Source organism: Mobula birostris, chromosome 4 (genome assembly GCF_030028105.1).
Source record: "Mobula birostris isolate sMobBir1 chromosome 4, sMobBir1.hap1, whole genome shotgun sequence".
Classification (NCBI taxonomy): Eukaryota; Metazoa; Chordata; class Chondrichthyes; order Myliobatiformes; family Myliobatidae; genus Mobula; species Mobula birostris.
The window spans coordinates 54,497,711-54,516,363 of NC_092373.1; the positions used below are offsets into that span (position 1 = coordinate 54,497,711).

Here is an 18,653-nt window from a genome sequence, read left to right on the forward strand (position 1 = left end):
ATGTTGGAAATGGAAGCAACGTTTTCAGTGCTCTCGTGGCTGTCTCAGGATATTTAGCCTTGACTTTGATCCAGACTGCCGGCAGAGATGTTATGTCAAACATGCTTTTCAGCCCACCGTCATTTACAAGCTCGAGGAGTTGATCTCCCTCCCGCGCTGACATGGATGACGCGTGTGTAATGACCTCGCGTGCGTTCAAGCTCAACAGTGGGAGTGACAGGGAATGAGGAAAGGTGCAGCTGACTCCTATCGCCAAATCATATCGTTTCCTCGCAGCCCGGTAGCGCATGCTTTGCGGCCCAGTACCGGTCCGCGGCCCAGTAGTTGGGGACCACTGCTTTTGACAATGCAAACTGGGCATGGGTGCACAGTTTATTAAAGGTTAAGTTTTACTTAATAACCCTTTTCAAAATGCCATCTATCACTTTGTTGATAGTTGAGAGCGGATGGCAAGTATTGCTCTGATTTTGGGGGTGGTTTGTCAGGTAATGCCAGTGTTGTCTCTGCATTGTAGAAACTTGGCCAGAGGCACAGCTAATTCAGGGGCATAAACCAATGATAATTCTTCAACTGGGATATTGCTTTTGCTGTATTCATTGCTGCTGCCATTTCTTTGTCACTGGCAGAAGCGCTGTTTCTGTAACGGTTGAAATAGAGATGGAACATCCATTCAGCAATTTTGACTGATCTTCAGATTGTATGAAATTGGAGTGATTGGAATTGGAGGGGTAATGGCTGTCAGTACTGGGATACAGTGAGTTGGTGCCTGTATTAGAACAGATACAGAGATATTGTCAAAAATGCGCAAGCTGAATCACCCTTACTTCTGTAATCTTCTTAAAGATTTGTAAAAAATTCTACTGTATTTTTCTATTTATTTATTTGTTGTGAAGCAGCACGGAATGGCCCTTTGAGCTGCACCACCCAGAAACCCCCGATTTAACCTTAGCCTAATCACAGGACAATTTACAATGACCAATTGAACTACCAACTGGTAGGTCTTTGGACTGTGGGAGGAAACTGGAGTACCCGGTGGAAACCAACACGGTCACGGGGAGAACATATAAATTCCTTACCAACAGTGGCGGGAATTGAACCCGGGTCAGTGGTACTGTAATAGCGCCACACTGACCACTGTGCTACCGTGCCTCCCCAGAAGTAGTGTTTCCTTCTAATCACTGAGGCACCAAGGGACTTTCTAACACAAAGTGATTTGGAGAAATAATGGAAACTTGGATCTGAAAGATATGAATTTCTCAGAAGAGACCAAGTACTCAGATAACAGTAGCCACGTGTTGTCTCTGTACTGACCCATTTAAACCCTCGTGACTATTAGTCACTACACAATACATCTTCCAAGGATCCTTAGTCATTGGTTGCCAGAGAGCCTCTGGTATGAAGAACATTTTTTTGGTACGCAGTGTGTGTGTGTGTGTGCCTGGAATGCACTATGAGGGGGTTGGTGGTAGAGGGAAATAGAGGAGTTAATGAGGCTATTGGAGAGACACGTGAATCTGGAGAGAATGAAGGGATATGATCCATGTAGAGGCAGAGACATCTAATAAATTAATCTATATCAGCACATATGGTGGGCCGAAGGTCCTGTTCTATGTTCCATGTTCAATCACAGGCCAGGAAATTACACGTTCCACTAAGAAGGAAAGGCAAGTCTATGTGCTGGGGATTTTTTTTTAAGTACAGTTTAGCAGTCCATATTCCTCCATGTTTAAAATTCTTGATTGACTTTAAAAATAAACACAATGGGTTCCATGGTTAGTGAAATAAGCTTCTCTTGGCTAGGAGTTTACCTCAACTTCACTCAACTCTGCAGGAGTTGAGTGAGGGTGCTTCCAGTAAGATGGCATCGCGCTTGGTCATAGCTGCCTATCTCGGTCCGAACAAAGGTGCAAATGTCTGTCCTTCAGCTGTTTTTATAAACACAAGACACTGGTGGATATGAAGAACGTCAAGTCCTGTAGGTCTACTCCACTGGCAAGTTGCTCGATAACAATGGAGCTGGATTTGTTGCAGACCTTGATGCAGCCTGCTACGGGAAGGCTTCAGAGGCAGTGCGTGGAGGGAGGGGCGCAGCCCAACAAACGGCAAAACCGATGGCCTTGGTCACTTTTCTAGTGATCACAAGTCCCTGTTGGACATTGATCAATGTAGAATATTGCAGGTCTGGCTTACTGTAGCTCTAACAATAGGCACTTACTGTATTTCTAACTTTGTGTGTAGGAATCAGGTATTGAACTGCTTTGGTTTCTAAGTTCAGGATTTGCTAATATGTATTGATATGCATGTTTGGTTTGTATTCATTTGATCTTAAGTGAAGAAGAAACTGAATATTAAATAATGCTATGGTATTTTATTGACTAACAACAGCAATATACATCCCATCTTCCATGGGCACATGTTTACATTCAGTGGATCCGTATTCAGAATCAGCCAAAAACAAATACCTTTAGGAACTCAGCAGGTCAGGCAGTATCCATCAAAATATGTCCATGTTTAGGGCCAAGACCCCTCTTCAGGACCAGAAAGGAAGGAGAAAAGTGTCAGAATAAAGAGGTGGCGGAGAGAAGGAGGATAGCTAGAAGCTGATAGGTGAAGCCAGGTGGGGGGGAAAGGTTAAGGGCTGGAGATATCGAGTGCTCCCCACACAGCCCCTTGTACACTGGTGAGACCCGTTGTAAATGGGGGAACCACTTCATCGAGCACCTCTGCTGCATCAGTGGCCCAACATTTTAATTTCTATTCCCAGGATGGAGGAGCAACACTTCATGTTCCATCTAGTAGCCTCCAGCTTGATAGCATGCATATCAATTTCTCCTTCTGGTAAAAAAAAAATCCCTCCCTTTCCCCTCTCCCGTGGAGGGTCAGACACCCTGAGCCAATTGACTGGTCCTGGACTTATTTTCCATCTGGCATAGTTTGCATTTTGTTGTTTGATTGTTGGGGGTTTTTGTATTGCTATATTTATGCTCTATTCTTGGTTGGTGCAGCTGTAATGAAACCAAATTTCCCTCGGGATTAATAAAGTATATCTATCTATCTATTCTCACCTGCCTATCACCTCCCCCTGGTGCACTTCCTCCTTCCTTTTCTCCTATGGTCCACCTTCTTCTCTCAGATTCCTTCATCTCCAGCCCTTTACCTTTCCCACCTACCTGGCTTCACCTATCACCTTCTAGCTAGCCTCCTTCCCCTAGTACCACCTTTTTATTCGGGCATCTTTCCCCTTCCTTTCCAGTGCTGAAGAAGGGTCTTGGCCCGAAACATCAACTCTTTGTTCATTTCCTTGGATGCTGCCTAACCTGCTGAGTTCCTCCAGGATTTTTTTGTGTGTTGCTTTGGATATCCAGCATCTGCAGTATTTCTTATGTTTAACAAATATCTATAGCACTTATAGTTTGAAAAGCTGTAAGAATGTATCTTTGGACATAAAAAATTGATGAATGAGAAAAACTTGATTTACTTGTTCAGCCACTGGAAGTGTTGGAATTATTATTTATTACATGAAGACTATTAACATGTCTTAAATCTCATCCACAGGGCTGAGACTGAAAGAGGTCTTTCTCGAAAACATATTATTGAAGGTACAGTGTCTGATAGAGCATAATTTACAAACTTTGCCGTCTTTGACAATTTTACTCTGATTCTGTAAATCTGTTAATGTGAAGTATTATATACAAATGCCAGGAATTCTACTTAACTGTCAGATTGGAATTATACTGCTTATTGAAGGGGTAGGTATAAATATTGTAACAGGGAGTTTTGAGGAATAATGATCAATCTTGGCTATGTGATGGTCTTGAATCTGTATCACTGATCCTCCCACTCATGTACTGCTAGACGAAGCGTGGTTGTGACAGTTCCTTTCTGATTTTGTTGGTTGATACTGTACGTGCAGACTTTTGCACAATACATAGAAAGAAGTATTAATACAGAAGCATACATGTTTAGATTTTTAATTTCCTTCTACTAGGCAACTTATTTCAGCCTGAATGTTCATTAGTGATGCTTTGTAATTTGGATGCAGGGAACACATAACATGTGCAACAGGATAAGGCAATCGTCCCATTTTCTCTTCCCCTCTAAAAAGGAGCATCCACCATAATGAGATGGTTGACTACTGTATTTTCAGGAATCTGTCTACAAACAGAGTTAATTTAGTAGCTGCGAAGCCAAGTTACAGGCTTGTAGTGGCAACATACCTATGATGCGATCCCTATGATTAGTCCAGGTATTAATTGAAAGAATTGGTGATGCTAATTTCAACCTACTCCATGTGAAGGAGCCAGTTTAATAGCTACAGGGAAACCTGGGAGGCAGATGAATAGAGCTGCATTCAACCTTGGTTGTAAACTCCTCCTTTGTGTCTTCCAGATGATTTATTATATTTTTAACCTCTACATCGCAAATCTAACTTAATAGCATCATGTGCAATCTGTTAATTCATTTCATAAGGTGTTTTGGGGGCATTTGAAATACAAAAATTCAAGCAAAATGCTTAATGTTATTCCTCATTTGGTGGGGATTGTGTTGAAGATGGTGGAACATGTTGAATATTGACAATGGCAGGCTCCTGCCATTGACTGAGCAGATTATCACAAAGAGTAGTCTGCATTTATTGGCTGAATGATCATTCCTACTGCCAGATTTTTGCTCTACTTTCAGGTTTAAAGGCTTCTCTGCAGAGAATGCAACTCGAGTATGTTGATGTTGTATTTGCTAATCGACCAGACACCAACACTCCAATGGAAGGTCAGTTATGCTTTATTTTAAAGCTCAATGTGTTTTTGTTGTACAAGTTCTTAATAAGGATGGCAAAAATAAACCTACAAAATAGGTGTCTTGACCAAAAGCAAATTGTTCCACATAGCCAATTCCTGCATTTTAAAAAATTGTATCACACGATTGGAGGGTGGCTAATGTAACTCCACTTTTTAAAAAAGGAGGGAGAGAGAAACCGGGGAATTATAGACCGGTTAGCCTAACGTCGGTGGTGGGGAAACTGCTGGAGTCAGTTATCAAGGATGTGATAACAGCACATTTGGAAAGCGGTGAAATGATCGGACAAAGTCAGCATGGATTTGTGAAAGAAAAATCATATCTGACGAATCTCATAGAATTTTTTGAGGATGTAACTAGTAGAGTGGATAGGGGAGAACCAGTGGATGTGGTATATTTGGATTTTCAAAAGGCTTTTGACAAGGTCCCACACAGGAGATTAGTGTGCAAACTTAAAGCACACGGTATTGGGGGTAAGGTATTGGTGTGGGTGGAGAATTGGTTAGTAGACAGGAAGCAAAGAGTGGGAATAAACGGGACCTTTTCAGAATGGCAGGCAATGACTAGTGGGGTACCGCAAGGCTCAGTGCTGGGACCCCAGTTGTTTACAATATATATTAATGACTTGGATGAGGGAATTAAATGCAGCATCTCCAAGTTTGCGGATGACACAAAGCTGGGTGGCAGTGTTAGCTGTGAGGAGGATGCTAAGAGGATGCAGGGTGACTTGGATAGGTTGGGTGAGTGGGCAAATTCATGGCAGATGCAATTTAATGTGGATAAATGTGAAGTTATCCACTTTGGTGGCAAAAATAGGAAAACAGATTATTATCTGAATGGTGGCCGATTAGGAAAAGGGGAGGTACAATGAGACCTGGGTGTCATTATACACCAGTCATTGAAAGTGGGCATGCAGGTACAGCAGGCGGTGAAAAAGGCGAATGGTATGCTGGCATTTATAGCGAGAGGATTCAAGTACAGGAGCAGGGAGGTACTACTGCAGTTGTACAAGGCCTTGGTGAGACCACACCTGGAGTATTGTGTGCAGTTTTAGTCCCCTAATCTGAGGAAAGACATCCTTGCCATAGAGGGAGTACAAAGAAGGTTCACCAGATTGATTCCTGGGATGGCAGGACTTTCATATGAAGAAAGACTGGATGAACTGGGCTTGTACTCGTTGGAATTTAGAAGATTGAAGGGGGATCTGATTGAAACGTATAAGATCCTAAAGGGATTGGACAGGCTAGATGCAGGAAGATTGTTCCCAATGTTGGGGAAGTCCAGAACGAGGGGTCACAGTTTGAGGATAGAGGGGAAGCCTTTTAGGACCGAGATTAGGAAAAACTTCTTCACACAGAGAGTGGCGAATCTGTGGAATTCTCTGCCACAGGAAACAGTTGAGGCCAGTTCATTGGCTATATTTAAGAGGGAGTTAGATATGGCCCTTGTGGCTACGGGGATCAGGGGGTATGGAGGGAAGGCTGGGGCGGTGTTCTGAGTTGGATGATCAGCCATGATCATAATAAATGGCGGTGCAGGCTCAAAGGGCCGAATAGCCTACCCCTGCACCTATTTTCTATGTTTCTATGATCACTGGCTGTTAACTACTGTATTTGAAAATATGTCTGAATAAATTGGCTTTTTTTACCCAGCTATGTTATACAAATAAAGTATTAATTATTATTGTCATATGCTATTAGATTGTTGAACAATCAAAACTATAATAATAAGGAAGTTACTTCAGTCTTTGCAGCAAAATGATCAGATTTAGCATTCCACTTGATGTTTGCATATGAGATGCCTGTACAGGGAGGGGAAGGACTGCCCATTGATGTGTAAGGTGTGTTGAATGCTTGTGAATCTTTAGTCAGAGTTCTACAATTGTTCAATTAATCTTCTGGGGCACCTTCCATAAAATAATCTGCCTCTTACTTTTGTTGCAGTTTGTAAAGCTTCCTGTAATGTTCCTCATCAAAAAGAGGCACCAAGATAGCGTAGCAACACACATCAAAGTTGCCGGTGAACGCAGCAGGCCAGGCAGCATCTCTAGGAAGAGGTACAGTCGACAAGATAGCGTAGTGGTTAGTGCAACACTATTACAGGTTGGAGTGTCGGAGTTCATCCCCGACATCGTCTGTAAGGAATCTGTACGTCCTCCCTGTGGAATGCACGAGAGTGCTCACAATCCGAAGAAGTACCGGTTAGTAGGTTAACTGAGCATTGTAAATTGTCCCATGACCAGGCTAAGGTTAAATCAGGGATTGCTGGGCGGTGTGGCTGAAAGAGCTGGAATGGCCTATTCCACACTGTATCTCAATAAATCTCAAAAATAAATAAATAACCCGGTCTTCACTCTCTATCCTTAACCCTGCTTACCTTGTCTTTTTATTCTGTGGTTGGTGCCCAGTCTCGGGAGAATTGGAAGCAACTTTTGACTGTGATGAGTGTAGTTTCAGGGTTTATGGAAATAACCACCTGCTCTGCAATTAGCCTGGTAGTCCTTGTGTTGTGTATAAAGGGCAGGAAAACAGAATATTTGCCAGTTTCCCATCTGCACTTGAACTGAAAACGACCTGTAGATGTTATAGAAATATCACATCATTGGTGTGTTATCCCAGAAAAGGCATGCATATTGTGTTAAATAGACGAAGAACATGGAATATCGAACAGTGCGGCACAGGAAAAAATCCCTTCAGCACACGATGTAGTGAGGAGAAGAGTTTTGGGATTCTTTCATTGGTACTCTTCAAAAATGTATTGATTAATAATCCAATAAGAGAGATGTATCTTAAAAAAACATACCTTTCAGAATCATGAAATCCATGCCTGTGTGAAGCCCTGATGTGAGACATATAGAGCTCAACAACATCAAGGAAGCTGAGGGGGTTAGTCAGATTGTACAACATGACTAAGAGATAAAATCTAATGTTGCTGCATAGGAAACGGTTGTTAAGTTTGTAGTGGAGCTGATTCGTGCTGATTTGCTCTAGTTATTTCTTCTGTTCGGCCACTTTTTTCCTGGTCAGTTTCTACTCCATTTAATACTTATTTTCTGAGCAGCTAAATGATTCACTTGCCTCTTTAAGTTTGTCACTCAGTCAGTTTGAGAATACATGTAATGTTTTGAAAATCCTATCAGATATTCACACAAAGCCTTTCCATATACAGTATTTAACTGCAGAAAGCCATAAACACTCCGCTAGAAGCCTTAAAATGCTTTAGTGCTGTGGGATATGTGACCTGCCACATTTTAATGTTGACCATAGATTCTGGCAGCCTTTCCAATATATCGTCTGACTGTGCAATGACTCTCACTAGAAGTAGGATTCTTTTGCTATAGACACCGTTTTGTAATCCAGCTGCCTTGAGCACCATCTTTGTTGTAATAACCTATAATCTGCGATACCATCAGGACTATGAAAAAGTAGTGGATTTTGTAATTCTGGGCACTGAAGTAATGCTGTAGCAAAAATCCTGAGGCAAAATAAGAGTGTAGCAGAAGAGCTGCCAATATCAGGTACACTGAGCAATGTCGATCTAAACAGCAGACGATACGAAGGTTGGTGCTGTTGTGGATAGTTTGGAAGTTTGTCATAGGTTGCAACAGGACATTGGTAGGATGCAGAGCTGGACAGGTAAGTGGTAGGTGGAGTTCAATTGGAAAAGTGTGAAGTGATTCACTTTGGAAGGTCAAACCTGAAGGCAGAATGCCGGGTTAATGGGAGGATTCTTAGCAGTGTGGACAAACAGAGGGATCTTGGAGTTCACGTCTGTAGATCACTCAAAGTAGCCGCACAAGTTGATAGAGTGATTAAGAAAGGGAGTACTGAAGACCTGTGCTAATCAACTGGTTGGTGTGTTCACTGATCTTTTTGAACTCTCACATCTGTAGTCTGAGGTACCCATCTGCTTCAAGCAGGCTTCAGTTATACCAGTGCCCAAGAAGAACGTGGTAACCTGCCTCAATGACTATCGTCCAGTAGCACTTACATCTCCTGTGACAAAGAGCTTTGAGAGGTTGGTGATGAAACATATCAACTCTTGCCTGTGGAGTGACTTGGGGCTGCTCCAGTTTGCTTATCCACACAACAGATCTACAGCAGAAACTGTTTCATTGGCTTGTCACTCAACCCTGGAACATCTGGACAGTGAAGATACATACATTAAGGTGCTCTTTGTTGACTACAGCTCTGCATTCAATACTATCATTCCCTCAAACTAATCATTAGCTCCAAGACCTAGGTCTCAATACTTCCTTGTACATTGGATCCTCAATTTCCTCACTTGCAGACACTGGTCAGTTCAGACCGGCAACAACATCTCCATCAGCATAGGTGCACCACAAGGCTGTGGGCTTAGACCCCTGGTCTACTCGCTTTATACTTAAGAGTGTGAAGTTAACACAGCTCCAATGCTATATTTAAGTTTGCTGATGGCACCATTGTCGTTGGCCTGATCAAAGGTTTAACAAATCAGCATATAGCAGGGCGATTGAAAATCTGGTTTTGCCTCTCACTCAAAGTCATCAAAACCAAAGTGTTTTGAGGAGGAAACTGGAGTCCATGAGGCAGTCCTCATCAGAGGGGGAAGAGTGTTAGTAACTTTAAATTCCTCAACATTATAACTTCTGACAATTTGTCCTGGGTCCTACACACAGCTGCCAGTACAAGAAGGCATGTCAGTGCCTCTACTTTCTTAGAAGTTTGTGAAAATTTGGCTTGTCAACTAGAACTTTGATGAACTTCTACAGATGCGTGGTGGACAGTATTCTGAGTGGTTGTATCATGGTCTAGTGTAGAAACACCAACACCCTTGAATGGAAAAGCCTGCAAAAAGTGGTGGATATGGCCCAGTTCATCACAGATGAAGCCCTCTCCATCATTGAGCACATCAACATGAAGCTTTGTGGCAGGACAGCAACATCCATCAGGACCCCACCGCCCAGGCCATGCTCTTTTCTCGTTGCTGCCATCGGGAAAGGGGTACAAGAGCTGCAGGTCCCACACCACTAGGAACAGTGAGGGCCAACAGAGCAAAGTTCAAAGTCAAAGTTTAAAGTTTAGGAACAGTTATTTCCCTTCAACCATCAAGCTTTTGAACTAGAGGGGTAACTTCACTCAACCCAACTCTGAGATGGTTCCACAACCTATGGACTCACTTTCAAGGACTGTACAGTTCTTGTTCTCAATATTTATTGCCTACTTATTTATCATTATTATTCTGTTTTTCTTTCTCTTTTAGTCTTTTTTCACATTGGTTGTTTGTTCATCTTTGTGGTTTTCCACTGACTATATTTTGTTTATTTGTATTTACTGTGTATTCTCACAAGAAAATGAATCTCAGGGTTGTATATAGTGACATCTATGCACTTTGATAACTTTTGAACTTTGATTATGGACTTTGCTCGATTGGCCTTCATTAGTTAGAGGGTTGAATTCAAGATCCATGGTAATGCTGCAGCTCTATAAAGCTCTGGCTAACTCTGGAGTATTATTTTCAGTTCTGGTTGCCTCATTATAGGAAGGATGCGTACAGCAGATTTACCAGGATGCTCTCGGGTTAGAAGGCATGTCTTCAGAGGATAAGCTAATGGCCTTTCTCTTTGGAGAGAGGGAGGATGAGAGGCGAATTGTGCGAGGTGTACAAAATGATAGAGTGGACAGGCAAAGACTTTTTCCCAGGGCGGAAATGGCTAATACAAGCAGTCTCATCTTTAAGTTGTCTGGATAAAATATAGGAGGGGATGTCAAAGGCGTGGTTTTTATTCGGAGAGTAGTAGGTGTGTGGAACGCCCTGCCAGGGGTGATGGTAAAGGCAGATACATTAGGGACATTTAAGGCACTCTTCAGCAGATGGCTGAAAGCAGAATAGAGGGCTGTGTGGGAGGCAAGGGTTAGATTAATCATGGAGTAGGTTAAAGGGTCAGACCAACATTGTGGTCCAAAGGGCCTGTACAGTGTTGTTATGTTCTATGTAAACCTTTAATAAAATTGGCTGTATATTTCATTGTTGTCAAAGTATATTAAATGGTCTGGATTTATTATATGAAAAATAACTAAAAAGATTCATCAAAATATTCCTGTTTCTGTGTAGATTTTAAAGTGTTACACAAAAATAAATATAGTGATATATCACTTGTGGTTCAAACACATACATCCAGGGAATTCTCTGCACCTGATGTTTGTAAGCATATTATAGCAAACCCATTTACTGCAACAACACACACAAAGTGTCGGAGGAACTCAGCAAGTCAGGCAGTATCTGTGGAGGGGAATAAACAGGTGATATTTCAGACCCATTTATAGCCAAGTTATTTTTCAACTTTAAAATAAAAACAGAAGATGTTGTAAATATTCAGCCAGTCGGCATGCATCTGTGAGAAGTGAAACAGAACTAATATTTAATCAACAGTGTGAATAATTCCAACATCTGTTTTAGCTTTAAATTTCCAGCAGGGTTTTTGAAGGCTATTCAAATACCCACATATTTAGAATTTCCATTTATATCTTTTACTCATGCTTATTCAGGCTCTTTTCGAAAAAATAACTCTCGAATATCACTTGGTAGAAATAATACTGAATAGCCAGAACTAAACAAATCTGAGAATGCGGAGTTGACCTTTATTTCCGTTATCATTGTGTTGAAGACATATCTGGAGTAACTCAGGGATTAACAAATAGGCATAAACTCCTAATAATTAGAACAATTGTTATCGCTTGTTTTGAATTACTGAGTTATAAAGAAGCTACAAGTTATTGGCTCACCTGATCAGTTACTTCTCAACGTCTCCTCATGTGGACATTTCACGTTTGCTGGAGGTTGCAGATTTCCATGTATGAATGCAAAAATACTCAATTTACTCAGATTTTTTTCCTTTCTGAGCACTTTTATGGGCTTGTTCCATTGCAGGGCTTACTAGGAGTCCAGTGAGGGGAATGAAAGGTTGCAATAAATAACCAGCACTACTTCTCAGAAATCCACTCATTTCGATGGAATTTAAGGAGTTACGATAAAATTTCACAATTCTAAATTTTTGAGATAATTTTTTTTTAAATTTGTTTTAGGTTTCTTGCTCATTCTCCGATTTTTTTTCAGGTTTTTTAAATTTCTAAATTCCAGAAATACTTTATTCATATTTTTGATTGGGGAAAGGGAGACAAAGCTTGCTATTACATTTTCAGCAATTTTGTACTCTGTTTTCCCTTAATATTACCAAGCAGGAAAACATACTCAGAAGCAAAAGCGTCTTTAAGTTTGGAACTAATTTTGTCTGGGAAATTCTGCAACTTAAATCATTGGTTCCGCTTTTGCTGATCTAACACTCCGGCTTATGATGCAGGTACTTTGTATCTAATAACAGTATATTAGTAGATGATAAAGAAACAAGTAACATAAAGACAAGTTAACTATGGATCTACTGAGGAGAGAGATTAAAGAGTCAGTTAATCTATAATCTCGTACAGAGCAAAGACTAAATCTCTTAATATGATCAGAGTAGCAGGAAGCTGAGAAGCAAACGCCAGCACTTCACAGAGGTACAGAACATCGAAATACCCCTACTTCACAAACTTAAATATTAAGGGGGATGAGTTAAATATTCCCAGACATTTAGTGAACATACAAGACAATGCATAACAAATACTGCTTTGCTGCTATTAGTAAGTTGAGCTAGGTCAAAAGCCACCCCCCCACCCCCCATCTCCCGCTTCATCTGAGAGACCATTTGCCTTTCTGCATTCTGGAAATTACATTTCAAAGCCTAAGATTTGAAACTCTTCTACCAAACCTTAATCAGTAAATACAGCAGCAGAGGACGATGGTAACACAACTAAACTGGGTGTGGGGAGAAACAATTTTTTCTCTGCCAGTGAAGTGCAAAGCTGTGACTGTAAATAGAACATCAGCGTTCTTTTCAGATGAGCAAAAAAAATCTTCCTGGACCTTTGCTGTCCAGACAATACAAAAAGGTGGAATGGTTTTGGATGAACAATTAAATTGGCACTTCATCTGTTCTCAAAGGTGAATGTCAAAGATCCCATAATGTGATACTGAAGAAAGACTGGAGAGTTATTCCTTGACTTGGACAATATTCATGCCTTGCCTCAATTAACAGCAAAATAAACATGACTTATCATATAGTTCTTATATACATTGGCTACCATGGTTCTCGTTTTTGCTACATTCCAGTGCACCATTGGCTTTGTGTTATCTTGAAGTTCTTGGGGGTGTCATGTCAATGTGAGTCCTTTCTCTCTTCAACATAATCACATCATTTTTCATAATTGATCGTGGACATTGAGTATAGGCCTTTGAATAATTTAGTCCAAATGATCGGTGGTAACTCTATTCTCTCACAAAATGATTTGTGAGGCTATAGTGTAAAGCCTTTTATGAGCATCTTCCTTAATTACTCTATTGTATTCAGGTTAGAATTACTCATGTTCAGTAGCTTAGCACAATGACCTTGGACATCTATTAGTTACTTTTCATGAGTGCATATACTCTGTAATTAATTCCCTTGAATAAATAACCTGAAGTATGGTACAGGAGGAGGAAATGCAGTTTTATTCATAAAACAGAGGCAGGGCTGATTAACTTACAAGTATTTTGCTGTATCCATGATTTGATAACTATCTATATCTATGATTAGCAGCTTCCAGGGTTTAACATTTATGTTTAACTGCTTAGTAGCAGCTCAACTGAGATAATAGACAGGTTTATCAGGCCCCAGAGAGTGCAATTATCATAAATCATCAAGCAAGCAAATCCCCCGAGGCTTAGTTTGAGAAACAGCGGTTGGGAGCCATTTAAGATCAAGCAGGGTATCCATACAGTTAAACAAAAACATTATCACCTTGCTTGCCACAACAGTAATCATGCAGTTTTCCTAGTAAAACGAGCATGCTTGAGCTAACATTTTAAATTTCAAGTAATGTACTGAAATATCATGTGCATGTGCTATGCTTTACTGTCTCCAAGGGCATGGGCAAAAACTCTTCAAACACATGTTTTTTCATGATTTTGCTGTTCCCTTCTCACCAATATTAATTCTGTATCTCTTGCTGAGTTATCCTTAGAAGTCTTTCTTCATTACACTTGGAAAAATGAAAGTCAGGAGGGGGAGGGCAATCAGTGAAAATGACTGGAATATCTAGAGCATCTAAATAATTTGCTGAACCAAATATAACATCAGAAAACTAAACATGATATAATACTGGCTAATTGTACACACAATTAATTAACCAGGCAGAAAAACTGGAAGTAAGCTCAGGAAAGTATATATGTATCTTTTTAAGGATTCACAAATTCATTGAACACCAGTTACTATATAGATGCTTTTTAATTAAGTAAACATTAAAAAGTAATTACCTATAAACAATTTCTTGGGACTTCTCTTAGCTTAGTGGATGTAATTTTCTGCCCAACATACTGTATATATCTGTTCTTAAATCATGAAAAAGCAGTTGTTACTTTTTGTTTTGAAGATTGAATCTCAGTCCCAGCTGTGGGATTTGTGACAATAGTCAAACACTGGATATTTTCCAATGGAATATGATCTCTATGATATAACTTTAAAAACCTCATTCCTGTACTTAAGTATCTCCATTGGCATAGCTCGCATCCTCCATTCCTACGTTCCTCAGATCTCAGTGTTTCGTAAACTTGGATTGCTTTGTGTTCCCCTAATTTTGTCGCTCCATTATTTCCCTCCGTAAAGCCCATTTTCAAACAGCATCTTATACTTTGACAACAATTAAAGAAAACGGACTTTGCAAAATCCGTGAAACCAGTGGAATTCAGAGAGTAGTTTGGTTGCAAACTTCCCAGCCTCGTAGTGCACATTCCCTCATTCCTTCTAACCTTCCAGTTTAGTCATAGTCATAGTCATACTTTATTAATCCCAGGGGAAATTGGTCTTGGTTACAGTTGCTCCATAAATAATAACTAGTAGTAGAACCATAAATAGTTAAATAGTAATATGTAAATTATGCCAGTAAATTATGAAATAAATCCAGGACCAGCCTATTGGCTCAGGATGTCTGACCCTCCAAGGGAGGAGTTGTAAAGTTTGATGGCCACAGGCAGGAATGACTTCCTATGATGCTCAGTGTTGCATATCAGAGGAATGAGTCTCTGGCTGAATGTACTCCTGTGCCCACCCAGTACATTATGTAGTGGATGGGAGACATTGACCAAGATGGCATGCAACTTGGACAGCATCTTCTTTTCAGACATGACCATGAGAGAGTCCAGTTCCATCCCCACAACATCACTGGCCTTATGAATGAGTTTGTTGATTCCGTTGGTGTCTGCCACCCTCAGCCTGCTGCCCCAGCACACAACAGCAAACATGATCGCACTGGCCACCACTGGACAGCACTCAAGGGAACAATCACCATACTGGTAGTTTCTCACCAAAAACCGAAGAGCTGGGACCACCCCTCCAATCTAAATAAACAAAATAGCTGTACAATAAATTCTGACTATTAGAAGAGGGCTCAGTAAACGTTCAATTACATTTATAATTTAACAATGCTTGCATGATTTTGATTTAATCTTTGAATGAACTTATTTTGCATTTCGTAGATTTCATCTCTAGCAAAACACTGATTGCTGGTTCATTTTATTTCAGCCAAGTAAACAAAGAGTGTGTTGGCACATGGCCAAGTGATTAAGGCATTCGACTAGTTATCTGAAGGTTGCTAGTTCGAGCCCTGGCTGAGGCAGTGTGTTGTGTCCTTGAGCAAGGCACTTAACCACACATTGCTCTGCGATGACACCGGTGTCAAGCTGTATGGGTCCTAATGCCCTTCCCTTGGACAACATCGGTGGTGTGGAGAGGGGAGACTTGCAGTATGGGCAACTGCCGGTCTTCCACACAACCGTGCCCAGGCCTGCACCCTGGAAACCTTCCAAGGCGCAAATCCATGGTCTCACAAGACTAATGGATGCCTATATAAAAAAAAACAAGAGTAGTGGATTTTAGGACCACAAGGATGCCTGAGTTGTGGGGTTTATTGTACATACCCCAGCCCTTAAGACCATACAGAAATTTAAAATGAGGTATCTATTTCCACTATCCCTTTTTTCCTCTTAATTCATTTCCCTAACTTCCCAATGGCTTAGACAGGTGAGGCCAGCACCCATGTGTGTCTTTCAGAGCCTTGCATAATCAACACCTGAGCATTCTACTTGATAACGTGAGGGGTGGGGAGTACGTTCGTTGCATTAATAAATGACAGCCTCAGTTAGTGTTCACATTAAGTACTGCTCGCTGTATTGGTAGCCCCAGATGTTTAGTTTATTTTTGCTTCTTTGTTACATTCTATCTGTGACTGTCTAACTTTGGAGTACGCATATTTGTTACTCAGATAAAATTCCAGGAAGCATTCTATGAAATCCCTCAAAAGAATCTTCAGAATTTCACGTCCAAGAATTTGAGGGGAAATTGGTTGAACAGCAAGGAGTAGCGATGTAATCAGACAGGTTCTTGCATTGATAGTGGTGATCCTGTACTGGATCACAGTTATTGATCACATCTACAATGACCTTGGTGATGGGATTGGAGGCTCCATATCAAAAGTACAAATGGCCCTAAGGACGGTATAGATGCAGTGCCTAAATTGTAGAGATTAAATGAAATGGCAAAATTGATAAAACAGGATGGATTTTGTTGTTGGTGTGAGATTTATTCACGCACAAAATAGAAGTGTGGACTTAAGTTTGTACGTTACCACGTCTCACTTCTTCTAACACCATGACCTCCCAGAATGGCTCAGTGGCAGAGTGGAAAATCCAAAATGGAAAGATAGTTAATTGTGGAAATCAAAGAGATTAGACAGCAAATGTAACTGATCTACTTAATAAAGCAACTGATCTTAAATTAACATTGAGGAGGCAAAAGTGAAGTGAGTTAAACAGTTGCAAATTCATTCTGAAAGTGTTTGCACTTTTATTTTTCCTTAATTACTCGCATTTGTAATTAGGCTGTGAAGGCAGGTCTCTCAAGCCATTCCCAAGTTTGAATGCTTGGGTCCTAGAAGTTGCAAAATTGGATTGCAATATATTCACCAAGCTGTTTTCCCTCAACCTGAATTCCTATTCCACAGCAGTCATTAATAGACCCCTGATTTCTACTGAGGATGCAGTGCCTCTCAACAGCAGTCCAGAGAGAATCAAAATTCTGCAGAAGCAATTGAAGATAACAAACTGCAATAAAAACACTACAATTTACAGATGCCTTCTAAAGACATCATTATCATATTTAATTAAGCTGTAAAAAGCTGAACACGATAGTTTTGAAGCATTTGATTTGGACAGAAAAGCTGATGGGTCAAAACTGACAAAAGGTCTTCAACCTGAAACCTTGCCACTATTTCATTTCTTCCCCAGATGCTGACTAATGTACAAGTTCTGTGGTGGTGGGATGCAAATATAAAGCAGCCCACTGTAGATTGCAGCTGACTGAACTGCTGTCATATCTACCTTCTGCTACATTGCTGGAGTATAAAATTTCTTCATGTTACAGCTGTATTAGACTAGTAACATATCTTGGTTTGGATGTGTGAGCTTACTCCATGCAGGGTCAGGTCTCTTTTATAGATGAACAGCACCTCCTAGTGGCTGTAGTGATCAAGCAGGATCTGTCAAAACCAATTCTAACCGATGAATGCAACACACACAAAATGCTGGAGGAACTCAGCAGGCATTCAGTTTTGTAGAGCATATATCCTAAAACAATTCACGCAACAAATTGAAATCAGGAGCTTTAGAGTAGTATTTTTCTAATTCTAATGCAATGCTTTTAAACTTGGTCCTTTTGAGCCTGCTCTTCTATTTATCAATCTCTGTTGTGAATATACTCAGTGACTTAGCCCAAACGGTCCACTAAGACAGAGAATTTCAAAACTTTGCTGCCTATTGAAGAAACTTCCTCTTGCACCTAAATGGCTAAGCTGTTATTCTGAGATAGTGGATCGTCCCACTTGCTCAGCTGGGGGAAACTCCCTTCCCACATCCATCCTGTTGAGCCCTGTAAAATAATTTTTAAGTTTTATTGAGATTTTCACTTATTATTCAATATTCTAGAAATAACAGGCTTAGTTCAAAGTATTTTATAATTAGTTATTTTGAAATCTAGTTTCTTAGTCTATTGTGTGCAATGTTGAGGTTTTATTTAATGCTGGTTATTGTATTTGGATGGAGGAATATTGTCAAATACAGTGAAGGAATTTGCTGCTCCTTAACGAGTGTTTTGAGACATTTAATGACCTCATAGAACTTTGAATATTAAATTTAGGCTCCATCACCCTTTTCCAAAGGATGGCAAAAATCACTACTTAATTCAACATGCATAAATTATTGATTTGTCTGAAGTAGAGATGAGTATCATCCAGATATGTTCATATCAGTAGAATTTAAGAATGTGTGAAGTCTGCCTGCTGAATTTAATGTGCTTTTCTTTGGTGGTGTCTTCCATCAAGTAACAAAATTGAAAAACTCTGTTAATTTCAGTGATAAGATCTGGACTAATGTCATTTCTTCATGTGTTCTTTAACCAGAGCTGTGGTTTTATTTCTCTGTAATTGTAATATTATTTTCTAGTCCGTTGTACTACCTTGAAATATTGATGTTGTGAAATGATCTGTATGAAGAGCATGCAAAACTACATTTTTCAAAGTTCCTCAGTATATGTGACAAAAATAAACTAATTACTCAAATAAGGATAAGGTTCCCCTGTCTAAGCCGAACAATCAGAAACTGTTAGGTAATTTCTATATTCTACTCTAGTCACGCCTCATTTAACTGTGAAGCATTTATTTTAATGTCAAGTTACTAGGAAATTCATTTACTCTGGG

The 18,653-nt window shown here is 40.2% G+C and overlaps 1 protein-coding gene across 5 annotated transcripts in view; it reads left to right on the plus strand.

The window, feature by feature from the left end:
- The window catches only part of kcnab1a (potassium voltage-gated channel subfamily A regulatory beta subunit 1a), a 426,617-nt gene that overhangs the window by 393,297 nt on the left and 14,667 nt on the right, over positions 1-18,653 (plus strand). For all 5 annotated transcript variants that reach the window (XM_072255366.1, XM_072255368.1, XM_072255364.1 and 2 more), the window contains 2 exons: positions 3,556-3,599; positions 4,681-4,767. In XM_072255366.1, the coding sequence (XP_072111467.1) occupies positions 3,556-3,599; positions 4,681-4,767 (131 nt within the window). The remainder of the gene's footprint in view (positions 1-3,555; positions 3,600-4,680; positions 4,768-18,653) is intronic.